We start from the raw sequence: 16,803 nt of genomic DNA, 5'->3' as shown, positions 1-16,803 counted from the left end.
GGAGAAACCAATAATTTACTTGTTTCATGAATGCAACAGACACACTGAGTGAGTGATGATTTTGACTTCTCAGCAGAGTAAGGGGTGTGTGTGTGTGTGTGTGTGTGTGTGTGTGCGCGCGCGCGCGTGCGTGCTTATATGTATGTGTACGTAAACTCTTGTTCATATTTACTTCATTTTTTTCCCAAATTTAGCATGTTTTTCTTCTTAATTGTTTGGAAATACAGCTCTGCTTTCTCAGCAAAACCATATGTGCTTGACATTTCATAATATGTTCGACTTCAATTTGAACTAGTTTAGTCTGAAGCTTTTCAATTTTGGAGACTAAAGGAGTTTCGGGACAAGAACCATATCCCTAAACAAAATCTTGGAACACTGTCTGGAGCTCGTATAGAATATATGAAATCTGAATCATTCCATGAAATCTGAATTCAGAGAATCTACAAGAGTTAAATCTTTTTGATATTTTTATTAAATTGACAAGAAATTTCTTCAGTGAGCCAGTTGCCTTTATGAAATAATGGAACCCCTACTTGTTCCTGATATGACCATATCCTCATCTTTTGGTGGGTTGAATGAGCATGGAGAAAATGAATCATGAGAGGGGTTAAAGGTATGGGCATTAATACAAACTTTTACAACTTTTACAAGACATTTTTTTCCTATAACTCTTACATGGACGACCTGGAGATAAATATCAATCTTTGGCACTTTATTAGATTAAATAAACTGAATTCTCTTTACTTATTAAGAATACAATTCGGGGGACCTGGTTTTACTTTTAGGACAGAAAGAGACATAATTTCATGGAGCTGCATTCCCGTCACGTGCCTGCATCCCATTGGCAAGTGCTGAATGGGTAGGAAAGCTGGGGCTGCGGTGTTTGCTACTACCATTTTGGATGCAACAGATGACCTCCTCTGAAAGTCTCATGATTTCCTTAGGGTTTTTGCCATGATGTGATGTTCTGAGGGATGTTCAACTGCTCCTCAGTGGGATCTCACCAGAAAGATGGGACTTAGTATCCTTAGGTTTGGTTTCTCAGTTCTGCTCAAGACCAGACTCTTTGGGCACCACTATCTTGTGGGGAAATTGGCACACCAAGCATTAAATATAGTTAATTGTTCTTTACTAGTTAACTAGCATATTCATCAGTATTCATGTTCATCAATGAAAAATATTTGAGAACTAAGAACTAGGGCTGGTCATATGTAAAACACACATATCTCTGGATGAGAAAACAAGTAGCTAAAAGTGGGATTATAATTTTGCAGCATCTCAGATAAAATAATGAAGATCCAATAAGTCTTATCAGATATGTTCACCAGGCTCTTGAAAAAACCACCATCTTACAAAGAACAAACACAGTGTTGAAAATAAAACATAACTAACCCTCCTCTAAGCTCCTGGGTTTTGTAACATAAGCTACCTCTTCTTCTACTTCTTTCTTGTTTCAATACAACGTGTTTTACCAGGAAATGTCTTGGACTGGGATTAAGGTAACTCTTCCAATTGTGCTATCAACTACATTCTTCTCCTTTTAACCATTCTGTGATTCTGTGCCTTGATTTCCCCATCTGTCAAATGGCAATAATAGGGTGGGTCCTATCTAGCCCATAGGATTGTTTAGATGATAAAATAAAAAATTAATTAGGAAAACTCTTTACAAGTCAAAAGTGAGATGTTTATATTAAATGGTTCCTGTAATTGTTGCTACAACTAGTACTTTACATTATTTGGGGAACGAAAGCAACAAAAGTCTGGCTATCTTTTAGCTTTCAGTCTAACAGAATATTCTTCTCTGGCCGCTTCTTCTTTCTATTCTTTGGTTTCCATTTATACAGTTTTATTCTGCCTATGTAGGGATGTAATTTTCCTTTTCCAGAACCCAGAATCCAGACTTGCAACATTAGTATAGTCCTAGATTCTTCTTAAATTGACCTTAAATTCTAACCATTAATTTATAACATCTGTACAGGAGATTGCCTGTTTATAATTCACTCTTTAAACCTCTTACAGGTAAACACTGCCTTGTTAAAAGTGGAGAAAATAATTTTGTGCCAATTTGCCTTGTTTGAGGCTTGGTGGAGATATAAGGGATATCAATTCAGTTTCTTCTGAATTGGCAAATAATTCTTTCTGTATTCTGCCTTTCACCACCTCCAGAGAATATTTACCTGCTCACTGAGGAATGTATTTCCCACAGCAAATCTTACATGGTTTATAGAGAGAAGCTTCCCTCAAGGTGAAAGAGAAGGTAAGGAAATCAGTCAATGGAAGTGGGTTTGGCAAAGAAAGAAAACAAAGCACAACAGAAGTTGCCACTGCCCAAGTTGATCTTGGCATTTAAGAGCAATTCTCATTCCAAGAAAAACATCATCTTGCCTACCAAATGCCATTTTCTGATACCTCATCTAGCTCCTCCAAGGGGTTGGGAGGTAACATTTCCCAGAATATAAGAAATATATTTGACTTGGTCAATTCGTATATAAACACTAACGTTGTATTTAACTGTCAGTAAATGCAAATCTTTTTATATGAGTGCCAACAAGTTTAATTCAACCTACATGAATTAATCATTTCAGTTAGTTCAGTGAACTTAGCATCACTGCTTTAAACCAATAAACAAATAGTTTCTACTTTTTCTTGCAAGGATCTGGGTGGGTTGGGGGTGAGGAGGTTTGGAGGAAGTGTACATAAAGGACTTGGCTCCATGGCAAGGAACATGTTTACCAAGAGGATTAGAAGTTCCTGGAGCAGGACACACGTCAAGACAAGCTCAGGTGAGAACATACAAAGCGATACTCTCATAGGTGGTAAACATGGCAGCCTCTGCCGGAACAATCCCAGCTGTCTCCTGCCTGGGACAGCAGCCCTTCTCCTTTCTCCTGAGTCATTTTGCCTCAGAGCTCAGTATATTTTCAACAGTCGCTGAGTCACGTAGCTCCTGCTGCACTGTGATCTTTAATTGATAAAATTTTAAGTTTACGTTGATGAATGATTGTATTGATCCACTTGATTCATTTTGAGACTATTACTGGTTTTGTCATTAGATCACTTTAAAAACAATTCACCCACGATAATGACAGGATGCAATCCTGCAAATATCTTTTAAGGGTCATTATAGATATGTTCTGTTAAATAAGCTGTGATTTGATGTGCCCACTACCCTTCCAACCTTGAGGCCAGGAGGTATGGCCAGAATTTTACCAGCACACAACTGCATTTAGTTATTATTTTGGCAAGTGATAACTTCAGAACTGGCATTTAGAACCCTCAGTGTCAAGAAGCTGTGAGACAAAGTTCTGGCCTCCAGGGATGGAGAGTTTTACATTCATTTTCTGCTACCATGTATGCTATTTGGAGGTGGTGCTAACAGTGGCAGTTAATATTTCTAAAGAAGACTTGCAGGACCCAGAGTGACAGTGTTATAAGTCTACAGCTTAATTCAGGAAAAGGATATAATCTAGCAACAATATTCTTAAAGTAAGGATACGCTTCCCATGTACACATTTACAGCACTCAAAGTGGGGAGCCCAAAATGGAGTCTCAGCTGAGGTTGTTTTATATTTTCCTGGTCACTTAGGCATATTCCTGCTACTACTCACACTCGACAGAAGAGTCCTCCCAGGTTCTCGCCTAGGCCAGGGGCGAATCATCAATCTCACTGTTATCGATAAGCAATGCTGATGAGCTGGGAAAACTTGTCCCTAGACCCACTAGGCCCATGGTTACAAATAAAGCAGCGCTTTTAATCAATACATTTCATACCTTGACCATGGATCGATGCCATGCAGGAGCTTGAACAAAAGAGTTCAGGTTAATTTCAGGCCTTCCGCACAAACGCTCACTGCAAAGAAGCTGTGGTTTGACCACTTTAGATTCTATATCACCATAAACCACACTGCCTCTAGCCATACCTCGGCATCATTGTATGGCTCATATGGAAAACGTTGGGGACTAACCTTATGCTTATCTGCCTTGTAGAAATACACATACTAATGAAAAGAGAAAAGACAAAGGATTTTGGGAACTGAAGTCTGTTTTGACAAGTGTGTATGATAATAAACCAGCCCAATCAAACAACCTGACCATCTGGTGTATGGCTGTGTCTCCAGTCCCTCGAAACAAAGTGTGGGATAGCTCATCCGAAAAGATCACGTTTTCCTTGGGTGAGTTGTCTATTTAATGAGATCAACAAGGGGTGGCCAAGACTGCCATAAGTTCAGAACATTTCTAACTGAAATGAATAGAATACTGAGTATTTCCATGATATTTTAATCTCTGAAAACTCTCTCTACACAACTCAAAATTATTAGATTTCAAAGTAATGGACATTTTTTGACTAAAGGAACTCTACTGAAAAGAATTTCTTCAAATAAAAAATAGTTGATTCCTGTTTCTAAGAATTTCTGGTGAATACAGCAATTTTTTAATTCAAATTCCATTAATAATAACTCTAAACTAGCATTTTTGTTAATCTACAATATAATAAAAATTAACACTAACATACTGATGATCAAGAGAGTTTTTAAAACCCTAAAATTACTTCAGAGTCTATAAAAACATTCATTTATGTATAGGATATATAATTCTAATACTTAGGAATGGATAAACCATGTATGAGATATAATGATTTTATTTTTTTTTTATTGAAGTATAGTTGATTTACAGTGTTATGCCAACCTCTGCTGTTATAACAATTTTAGTATCCCTAGACTTGAAGCACAAAATCTGACACGGAGGATTTTTATGACTTGAAAATTTATATGTGGGATCATTCTACTGTTACAACATTAGATTAACCAGAATATTCATTACTCTGAACCAGATCAAACAATAAAGATTTACTACATAAAAGATGTGAACACATATCTCAACAAATACAGTGACGACAGATTGTCTATAGAAAATAGAAGTGCATAATGACAACTGTCAAATATGCCTATGTAACAGTAAAGTAATACCTATAAAACTTGAACAGATTTGCAAGTCATTATTATGACTCTGCAGAACCATTAACATCTTTTACCACCTTCCTATTTTCAGAGATATTGTAGTCTATAACATACTTATAAAAACCAGAATAATTTAAACTGTATCCCTTTGTTTCAAGGCTACAGTCTGCATATTGGGTCCTTCCCAGCCCTGTTACCAATGCTGTTAGTTGGTTCCTGCGAGCTTTGGATGGGGTATGTTGCTGTGTAAACCCATCCCTGTTATGCAGAAACAGGTGCCATTCAGAGATGAGGACACTAGCATGATCCCTGCAAGCCTGCAACCACGCCCGTTCACATCATTCTGTGAATTTTGAGTTCATCATTCAGAAATGGTCATGAAATATCCATACTCAGCTTAGCCTAATTCCCTCAGAAATAAGTGCACCTCCTTTCCAGAAGACTGTACAAGGTTAGGGCTGCAGTCTTGGAACAGTGTAAAGGTAACTGGTTCTCACATAGATTTACCAGTAGCTTTGGCCGAATCTAAGGACATGAGCTAAAAAACAGTTAACCTCAAATTCCTAAGGAGAATCCTATTCCCATCATAGACAGAGCCACGTTTGAAAAAACAATATTTTATGATGTTAAGACTGGTTCTTGTTTTTTTTGTTATTGTTTAAAGACTTTATTTTTTAGAGCAGTTTTAGATTCACAGCAAAATTAAGAGGAAGGTACAGAGATTTCTCATATACCCTCTCCCCACACAAGCATCCTCTCCCTCATTATCAACATCACTCACCAGAATGGTGCATTTGTCACCACTGATGAAGCTACACTGACACATAGCAATCACCCAAAGTCCTTAGTTTACTTTAGGGTTTCCTCTTGGTGTTGTACATTCTACAGATTTAGGCAAACGATGTACTCATCATTATGGTTAGGTTAGGTCCTACAGCCCTAAAATTTCACTGTCCTAAAATTGACTTCTCTCAGTAATATGCATTTAAGTTTCCTCCATGTCTTTTCATGGCTTGATAGATTTATTTTTCAGCACTGAATAACATTCCACTGGATGCGTATACCACAGTTTATGTATCCATTCATCCACAGAAGGACATCTTGTTTGCTTCCAAGTTTTGACAATTAAAAATAAAGCTTCTATAAACATTCATATGCAGGTTTTTGTGGGGCATGCATTTTCAACTCCTTTGAGTAAATACGAAGGAGCACAACTGCTAGATTGTATGGTAAGAGTATGTTTAGATTTATAAGAAACCAAGAAAATGTTTTCCAAAGTGGCTGTACCATTTTGAATTCCCACCAGCAATGAATGAGAGTTCCTATTCCTCCACATCCTTGCCAGCATTTTGTACTGTCAATATTCTGGATTTCAGCCATTCTAATAGGTGTAGCAGTATTTCATTGTTGTTTCAGTTTGTGTTCTCTGATGACATATGATGTGGAGCATGTTTTTGTATGCTTATTTGCCAACTGTAGACTTTCTTTGGTGAGATATCTGTCTCTGGCACATTTTTATTTTTTTTTAACTTTTTAAAAAATTTATTTATTTTTGGCTGTGTTGGATCTTCGTTGCTGTGTGCAGGCTTTCTCTAAGTTGCGGCGTGCGGGGGCTACTCTTCGTTGCGGCGTGTGGGGGCTACTCTTTATTGCAGCGTGCGGGCTTCTCATTGTGGTGGCATCTCTCGTTGCGGAGCACAGTCTCTAGGCGTGCGGGCTTCAGTAATTGTGGTACACAGGCTCAGTAACTGTGGCTCCTGGGGGCTCTAGGCGCAGGCTCAGTAGTTGTGGTGCACGGGCTTAGTTGCTCTGCGGCGTGTGGGATCTTCCCGGACCAGGGCTCAAACCCGTGTCCCCTGCATTGGCAGGTGGATTCTTAACCACTGCGCCATGAGGGAAGTCCATCTGGCCCATTTTTAAATCAGGTTGTTTGTTTCCTTATTGTTAAGTTTTAAGAATTCTGTGTATATTTTGATAACAGTTCTTTATCAGATATATCTTTTGCAAACATTTTCTTCCAGGCTTTCCTTCTCATTCTCTTGAACTGTATTTTGTCTTAAGATCAGAAAGTAGTGAATATTTTTTAAGGTAAGAAGGAAGAGCACTGATTCTGATACTCAAAGCACACCATAATTTCAATTTTACAGGACAGCCCTGATCTAGTATAATTTTAGGCAATTTAAAATTGTCAAATGAGTCTTTATCCTTTATGATCAAATATTAAAGACAGTAAATCTTAAACAGTTCGGTTTCCCAAAATTATAGCTTATATTCTGCTCATATTCTGACATTTATCTTTTGAATGATTTAGAAGATATAGTTGAGGCTCTGTAAAGCAATATCACTGCCATGTCCTATTTTCCTATTTGTTGTAAGTTCTTAAACATTTACTTCCTAACATGCTTTCTGCCTGCAGTAGTACTGCTGGATGCTTTATAAACTCTGGAGTAAAGTTCTGATGCCTTGTGCAAGCGTCATTGCCTTGTGGGACAGATATTGACATGAAAATGCAGGAGAAAAATCTGTCTCTTAGTGCTAAAGTAGAGAAATTCTAAGACTATTACGGAACAAAAAGGAGATTTAGGGAGAGAACGGGAGGACTTTTTGCTCTCTTTTGTTCCCAGAAAAGAGTAACAATGTTGGAAGGCTGCAAGGTAACAGCCCTCTGAGGTGCTTCTTTCCCTACCTACCCACCTGTCTCTCGGGACATTCAAGTGCTCAGTGATTCTTATTCTAGAAAACTCAGAAAGGGGAAGGGGTCAAGGTGAAGGTGACTCGTCAGGCAGCTATTCGAGTACCAGGGCCTGAAGAATTGTCATGATTCAACAGTAACTTTAAAATAAGCTCTTTCTAAAAATATCCTATCATGCCAACCAAGTCTGTCAGAATGTCTAATATTGTAGCGTGGAGGAGTCAATGTTTTGGCATATACAAAGAGTTGTTTTGTTTTTTTGGGGGTAGAGGGAATAGTTTTCTTTTTCATTTCAAGAGTTGAGTGCAGGGGCTTCCTGGTGGCGCAGTGGTTAAGAATCCACCTGCCAATGCAGGAGACATGGGTTCGAGCCCTGGTCCGGGAAGATCCCACATGCTGCGGAGCAACTAAGCCCATGCGCCACGACTACTGAGCCTGCGCTCTGGAGCCCATGCACCTAGAGCCCGTGCTCCGCAACAAGAGAAGCCACCTCAATGAGAAGCCTACACACCACAAAGAAGAGTAGCCCGTGCTCGCCGCAACTAGAGAAAGCCCGTGTGCAGCAACGAAGACCCAACGCAGCCAAAAATAAAATAAATAAAATAAATTTATAAAAAGAAAAAAAGAGTTGAGTGCAGATACCTCCTGAGGTGGGTAATATTCTGCCTGTCTTGTTGATTAAGTAGATTTCTAACTGTAACTGTCGAGATCAAGACCTTTGGGATACAAAGAGAGTTAAGGGTTGGTGAGGGGTTCAGTGTGTGTGTGAGAGTGTGTATGTGTGTTTTGGGATGTGGAGAGAGGATTAAAAATGGATAGTTTGATAGTGGGATGAGAGGACCACTGAATATTAAGGTAACGTATGCCAGAAAAATACTTCTGGTTTTATGATTTCTCTCATACCCATGACTGATCCCGGGAATACTGAGAGTATCAATAAAGGACTTTACTATACATACAGATCACCTAAAGATCTTGTTAAAAAGCAGATTTTGATTCAGTAAGTTGAGGGGTTGGGAGGGGCAGGGCCTGAGATCCTGCATTTCTAACAAGATCCTAAGAGATGCTATGGACCACATTTTGACAAGCAAGGACCTAGCAAACCATGGGGTTCAGTTCATTTCTGGGTGGACCAGCTAATGGCTGATTCAAGCTCTGAAGAAGCTCTAGAATTGACCCAGCTGCCTGTGGGACAAACACGTGGCCACTGCTGCCCATGAAGGTGGTCCTGAGAGCCCTGCCAGTCCTGTGCAGAACAGACGCACTTGTGAACGGATGGAGTACTATCCCCTCTTAGTTTTGTTTTGACCAAGACAGAGTTTCTCCTTTATAGGCCAGTCTGAAACTAAAAGGACTCCTTATGGCCTCAGTGAAGCTGTGCCTCACTTTTGTCACAGAGCAAAGGATTCATCTCAAAATGCAAATCTTGCAATAACGTCCTAATGCACTCTGAGGTTGTATGTACCAAGAAGCCCTCAGTTTACAAAGACATTTGGTGATGAAACATGGCAAAATAATATCTTAAAGTAGAAATATTCAACAAATGAAAACTAAATGCTTCTTTCCCGTTTTGGAAATCTAGGATTGAGCATAACCTATCAACAACTTCTGTTCTAGGAGTTGGCAAACATTTTCTAATTTTAATCTGCCAGATAGTGAGTATTTTATGCTTTGTGGACCATATGGTCTCTACCACAAGTATTCAGCTCTGCCATTGTAGTACAAAAGCAGCCGTAGACAGTACATAAACAAATGGGCATGGCTGTGTTTCAATAAAACTTTACTTACAAACATAGGCAGTGAGTGGGATTTCACCTAGCCATAGTCTGCCAACCTCTATTCTAATCAATCCGCAGAGAAAAACACCTAGGCATTATTTTTCCAGGCCCGTTCCATCTCATTAAGGTTACTACTTTGGAAGATGATGCACCAGCAGTCACGTATGTACTTAAAGCTGATCTTTGTTCTTTGAATGTTAAGAAGAAATCTGTATACATTCAATTCATCCACTTGCATTTGCCAGGAACCAGAAATACAGTGAGAAACAAAACAGTTACTTCTCTTGAGAGGTGTAGTGATGAAGTAATGAGGCCTTTGCTAGGGCAAACATTAAGAGCTATGAGTGCATCACAGAGATCCCTAGGATTCTTCAAGTCTGAGAGGTACATAGTAGGAAGTTTGGGATGGGAAAGTATTAGGAAACAGTAAGCACAAACATCAAGAAGTCATGGAGAACATTGTGTTTGGTAAATTGGATTGAAATATTACCTGTTGGATTGAGGGTGTATTATTTTTTAAATGTATTTATTTATTTTTGGCTGCATTGGGTCTTTGTTGCTGTGTGCGGGCTTTCTCTAGTTGCACTGAGCAGGGGGGCTACTCTTCATTGTGGTGCACAGACTTCTCATTGCAGTGGCTTCTCTTGTTGCACAGCACGGGCTCTAGGCGCGCGGGCTTCAGTAGTTGTGGCATGCAGGCTCAGTAGTTGTGGCTCACGGGCTCAGTAGTTGTGGCTCGTGGGCTCTAGAGTGCAGGCTCAGTAGTTGTGGCGCATGGGCTTAGCTGCTCCATGACATGTGGGATCTTCCCGGCCCAGGGCTTGAACCCATGTCCCCTGCATTGGCAGGCGGATTCATAACCACTGTGCCACCAGGGAAGTCCTGAGGGTGTGATTTTAAAGAGATATAAAAGATAATAGTCAGCATCAGGAAATGAAGATAGGAGTGTAATGCGGGATTAAATCATGATCAGATTTGTGTGTCAAGCTGAAGAGTTCAAACTTGTCCCAGATGGCATAAGGGGAAGAGAATAGTCATTCTGCTGACCTATTCACATACTCTCCATATAACTACCCCCCAACCTCCTGAGAGATTAATAGCAAGGGATCATTTATGATAGCAAGTCACAGCCAGCTGTGAGTACTACCTATATCCAACAGCAAGAACAAACTACCAATGAGAATAAAACATAGATGCATTCAGATCACAAAAACAAATTCCTTCCAATGTGCTATGTGCTATCAAGTGACATAGCTTAAATTGTATATACTTATTCCTTAAAGTAAATTAAAGAATAGGAACAGTAGTATAATTTCTAATTAAATGTCCAAATAATTGATACAGCTCATCAGATGTGTTATACTGTACCCAATGCCATGGTGTCTAGAAAAATCACAAAATCCCCTAGCCTGGAAATCATTTAATTATATTTAATCCACATATTCCTAAAGTCAATAGGTCCTTCTTACATTTTTAAATTGTTTTAAAATGCTAATAGGATTATTTTACAGTACAATAATGGAGACTTATTAAGGAAATGACATGAATGTATAATGTGATAAGTAAAACAATGTATTCCAGCCTCTCTTTCATCCCAGACACCCCCCACACACACAGAGAGAAAAGCTATAGCCAAATAAAAGTTTTATGAAAAAAATAGAAATTTTAGAAAGAGCACAATAATACCATCAGTCTTAGGTTTATTGATGTTGTGTCCCATTGGAGAGCTGTATCATTGTTTCTACTCTTAGTAATAAAAAAATTTGTGGGTTTATGGATATGTAAACTGTATGGTTACTTTTCAAATACCTCAAAACATTAGCTGCAGTAATTGTTTTACCAGGTTTTGGTTAAATGTCTCTTTCTCCAGGAAACTTTCCCTGACCTCTCAATGCTGGTTGGTGCCCCTCCTTTGCATTCTCGTGGCACCCTGCACTTCTGCTGTCACAGCTCTAAACACAGTGCCTGGCTACCTGTCTATTTTCTAGGCTGTATGCTCTTTAAAGAAAGCTCCACGTCTTTGTCATCCACCATTAAATTCCACTGCCTTGCCCATAGCAGGGCAATAATGATGGTTTTTAATCAATAATAATTTGTTAGATGAATAAGTAAAGGTTTGGGGGGAACTAAGTTACTACTTTATCTTCCTATCACAGTATTTTGTTCATTACCCGTGTCTATTTAATCCTTCCAGCTCAGTGAACCCTCCAACAGACTCTCTGCTTGATGCTACAGCATCTACCCGTGGCATCCAGCCTTCTCCAGCCAACAGCATATCTCCTACAGGTAAGGATGTTTTCATACTGTTTTACTTCCCATGAGCTATTAATCCTTTAACTAAGTAGGTTGATAGAGGAAAAATTTTCAGAAAATTTGTATGATTCATGCCCTGTTCTTGCCTATGGCATTTCAGGTAAATATGTTAAGTACTATTCTCATGGATTAAATGAATTAGCACCGTTTCCAAAGCCCTTCACTTGAAGACCTGGCAAAATCAGGGTCAATAAATCTTCAATGAGAAATTTAAGTTCTGTATTTATTATTAAATAAGTTAATAAATTGACAGTCCTCCTCCACAGCTATGTTCTCAGTAGGGTGTTTAAGAAATTGGTTTGTAAATGGGGATCCTGTGGGCCAGAGGTGGGTAGATAGTTTTAAATTTAAATTTGTTCTGGTTCATATTAATTTTGACAAAGTTGACTGGTGTGGACTTGAATTCAGCCTCCTAGTGGCTGACTGGTGTTGACTGGTGTGGACTTGAATTCAGCCTCCTAGTGGCTGACTGGTGTTGACTGGTGTGGACTTGAATTCAGCCTCCTAGCGACATTATTAATAATGGAGTTCAGGCTGGGTCAGTGTTACTGTGGCAAAGGGATAGCAGTGACTTTCAGAAGTTGGCAGTGATGCAAACAAATCATAAATTTCCATATCTATGGCCTTTTTGTTTAACAAAGAGCCAAGGTGACTTTCTCTAACACAGAAAAGGATGTTCTACATAGAGTAGAAGTATGCTTTTTATTTCTTATTTAATTAAACTATCAATTTTAGCTCAAAATGAGAACTGAAAATGGAATAAGACAAAGCAGTCAGCAGGAATGAACAATATAGCCTGTAGCCTTTAGCATATAGCCTGAAGTCACTGTCACAGGTTGATATTTCTCAGAAAATGAAGCATGTGGCAGGATGAGAAATGCCTGCAAATCACCCAACAGAAGTTTTACATCCATCTGATTGTTTCCTAGTTCTTAAGGCTTTGTAATTTTCTTTTTTTATGCTTCTTCTTCTTCCACTTTTAACTCATCATTCAGCAATAAACCATAGTAAATTATGATATTCTTCATTCAACAAATATTAGCATATTCAACATTAATACCTTAAGTCTCTTTAGTACTGTACTCTACGTATTACCTATCCACTGCTGTATAACAAATTACCCAAACAAAAGTTAATTACTTATAACACATATATTGTCTCACGTGGTTTTACATGAGGCAGGAGCAGCTTAGCTGAGTGGTTGGCTCAGGTTCCTCCATGAGGTTGTAGTCAAGCTGTTGGTTGGAGCTCCTGTCATCTGAAGGCTTGACTGGAGCTGAGTGAGGGCTCTGCTTCCAAGCTTGAACACGTTGGCAGGAAGTCTCAGCCTCACAATATGGCAGCTGTCTTCCCCCAGACCAAGTAATTCAAAGAATAGAGTCACCAAGACAAAACCACCCTCCCTTTTTATGACCCAGTCTGCAAAATTGCACACCATTACTTTTGCTACATTCTATCTGTTAAAAGCAAGTCACTAAGTCCAGCTTACACCCAAGAGGCAGAGAATTGGGCTCTACTTCTTGAAGGAAAAAGTGTCAAAGAATTTGTGGACAAATTAAAACAACCACATCCTATCACTTAGAAGACGTTTGCACCTAAAATTCAATGTGGTTTGATATTCTCTATTAAGAGAGGTAGACAGAGTAAGCATTACCATTTCCATTTTCCAGATGGGGACACTGAGATGCTGAGAGCTTAAATGACCACATAACTAATAAGTGGCAAAGTAGTATTCACACCAAAGTCTTCTGACTATAAATCTAGTTCTCAAAACATTAGATGCCATGTTTTCTCCAAATGGTCTAAACACTTCATGAGGACAGGGACCATACTTATGTTGCTTCCTCACGCACGCTTAGCACAGAGTAGGCATGCAAAAATATTAGTTGAATAAATGAATGAAAAAGAATAAATGAGAATAATGTTCCTTCACTATGTAGATATCATTTAATAGACTGCATGGTGTCAAAAAAAGATGATAATTTGTTTCTGCCTTCTAAAAGGTTGCCTTGTACTTGGAGAGAGATGACATGCACATATGAAAATAAGTCCGAATAGTAAGGTGAAAGGTGCAGTGTTTTATAGAATTAAAATGCTCAGGGAGAGATACGGACCAAGAAGTCTTAAGTTTTGAGTATGGAAAGGTGCCTATGAGTTCGTGGAGTCAGGAAGCGTTACAGAGAGAGACGAAATAAGCTGACCCTTGAAGTATGTATTGTATGTATTTGACTATTAAGAGCTTGAAAAAACATTTTAAACAAAGAGAACAAAATGAGCTGTTGTGCATTGGTGAAGATATTCATGGGGATTTGAGAAAATTTTAGTAAGTAAAGTCGGGTCAGAGGAGTGGGATTGTGTAGCAGAGAAGCAGGGGTGAAGATTGGAAACTGCAGAATAAAGAGAGCCTTCAGACCCAGTCTAAGGATTATAAATGTTATACCTTAAGAGATGGGAGGGACCTCATTAAACATTTTTTTAGAAGGGAAGTGACATAATTCATTCACCAAATGTTTATTGAGCACTTCCTATGTACCAGGTGCTCTTCTAGGTGCTAGAAATACAACAGTGAACAAAAGAGAAAAAAGAATCATGCTGTCATGGCATATCCATTCTGCTAATTGAAAGCACAAATGAATTTCTTCTAGCTCAGTTTTCTGTGGGGTTAGTTGACATATACTAAATTGTTCCATCATTTCAAACACCATTTTTATTTCTGTGAAGAAATTCAAGAAAAAGGAAAGGACATTTGTTATCTTCAAAGAGTCTACAATCTAATATAGCACTAGTATTAGAGAGGTTGAAAGAGCACAGTCAAATAAATATATTTGTTTAAAAGCAGAAAAACTGCTACCTGATCTGCTATGATACTAAGGTGATACAGTTTGGAAATTTCTGGAGAATCAAAAGACCTCCTTAAAAATAAGGCCCCATTACACTGGACCTCAGGACTGTTTTAGATCAATGGTTCTCACCAGGGTGATTTTTGCCTCCGCCCCCCTCCCAGGGACATGTGCAGTGTCTGGGGACATTTTTGGTTGCCAAAATGGGGGAAGGGACGGTGCTCCTAGCATCTGTTACGTGGAGGCTGAGGATGCTACAACATACGACAGGACGAAGAATTATCAGGTCCAAAATGTCAATAGTGCTGAGGTTGAGAAACCCTGTTTTAGTTCCAGGCTCAGGTATAATAATATTTCTCACTTTACAAAATCTGGACCTCTGTCAAGATAGTAACAAGATAATGTTTGGGATAATTTTCAGTCTGATTTTTATATGTCAAAAAAAGATGTTAAATCAATGGCTGCTTATATCTAAGTGAAACTTATTTGCTTAGAATAACACTGAATTACAACTGAAAAATCTAAATCTCATCCTGGCAATCTGGAGGGTAATTGTGAAATCACATGATGACTAGCTGCCTCAGAAGCTGGTAGGATTCGCCCTTGTGTTCTTTTAAGAAAGGAAATGGGGTGGAACATGTCATGGAAACCAACTTCAAAAGGCTATGGTTTTGTTCTAAATTCTAAGATGTAGTGAACTATATAATTCAGTCATAATTATTAAGCTACAGATCTTGCTGCAAACATCCAATTCATATTCTTTTTTTTCCTCAATGAAAGGATATTCTTGAAACAAATGTAGAAAGTAATGGAAACAATGGAACCTTATAACTCACAGCCAACTTCAAGAGTTACACAGGGAAGCCCAGCTCAATTCAACCTGAACTAACTGGTGTTTTCTGAGTGCCAGCTGCATTCGCAGCACTGTCCTAGAAAAAGACAGGAGGCTGACAAGCTAAGTGGTGAGATGAGGCAAGCCTGCATGGAGCCATAGAGACCCCAGACAAATCTAGGATGAGACGGTACTGGCGTAACTCCAACCTTCCGTTGCCCTGAGCAGAGCCCTGTGCCTTCTAACGCACTGGCCATGAATTGCCTCTAGACTACGTAGCCTCAGAGAGCAGAAGCTCAGAAACCTCAGAGAGCATAGCCTCAGAAACACCAGCCCAGACTGTAGCAGTCATCCAAGACCTTCTTTCATTCAACAAACACCAAGTGCTGACAACGAGCGAGGAATTTTTGAGGCGCTGGTATACAGTAATGAATGAGACAGGCAGGCCCCCTGCTGCACAGAGTTTACGATCTAGCCAGACCCGCTTGCCTAGCCTCCCATTTCACTGGCTACCATGCCACAGACCTTTTGGCTTTGCCTCCTATTTTTGTGTACAACTCTTGGACCTTATGGCATTTACCTTTGATATTAAGCTGTCTCTAAAAACTTAGATAATCCTTACAGTCTGGATCTTTCTACTCCTGGAAGCTTTGAGTGAAATACCATATCCAGTCTGATTCTAACCATTGGCCAGCTCTCCAGGTGAGCACACCTGATCCTTGGCGAGTGGGGGGAATCAGAGAGGAAGGGTACAGACTGAAAGAAGTAGTTCCACAGGGGATGCAATGAAACTACTAATTTATGAGAAAGCCTGTCAGAAATGGGTGGGAGATCAACCTGGAATTAGATGAGATTAGTCCAACAGAAATACAGGGGAAGCAGATTAGATCATTTGTAGATCTGGATATTCTAAAGTGAAGAGGGGGGTCCCAGAGAGACTCTGCAAGGCAATGAGAAGGCTATGTGATTTGTTTGTGATAGCAACTTCTGACACCTTCTCTGGTCATGGCGTACCTGTCTTCAAGGGTCAGGACACCTCTGTTGCTGTCTGATCATTTCTGCCTTTATCATATGTATCCAGGCACCGAAAATTAAGAAAAGTAAATGAGTTCTGGGGTCATGGAGAGTAGAATCAGGAAAGTTGCACAGGGGGTCTGGAAAGAAATATAGACTCAAATAGAAGAAAGGTGAGAGACAGATCTTCACATAATGGTCTTGAGCAAAGACATAAAATAAAATGCATGCAGGACCTAGGAAGACAAGCAGGATGAGTGCTGGCAGTGCTTGTTGGGAAGGGGGCTGCAAGTTGCTTAGGTGAGGTGGAACCAGGTGGAGGTGAGCTTAGGTTAATAGGCTATGGATTCGATCTGCGGTCTGAACATCAACAAAC

General features: G+C 39.4%; 1 protein-coding gene across 1 annotated transcript in view; it reads left to right on the top strand.

The window, feature by feature from the left end:
* Window positions 1-16,803, top strand: part of CD96 (CD96 molecule) — an 85,329-nt gene that overhangs the window by 36,614 nt on the left and 31,912 nt on the right. The window contains 3 exon segments of the mRNA XM_060149047.1: window positions 2,167-2,279; window positions 3,988-4,176; window positions 11,623-11,714. Of these exon segments, the coding sequence (XP_060005030.1) occupies window positions 2,167-2,279; window positions 3,988-4,176; window positions 11,623-11,714 (394 nt within the window).

Source organism: Lagenorhynchus albirostris, chromosome 5 (genome assembly GCF_949774975.1).
Source record: "Lagenorhynchus albirostris chromosome 5, mLagAlb1.1, whole genome shotgun sequence".
NCBI lineage: Eukaryota > Metazoa > Chordata > Mammalia > Artiodactyla > Delphinidae > Lagenorhynchus > Lagenorhynchus albirostris.
The sequence above is the reverse complement of the archived record's forward strand: the minus strand, read 5'-3'. Positions and strand labels throughout refer to the sequence as shown.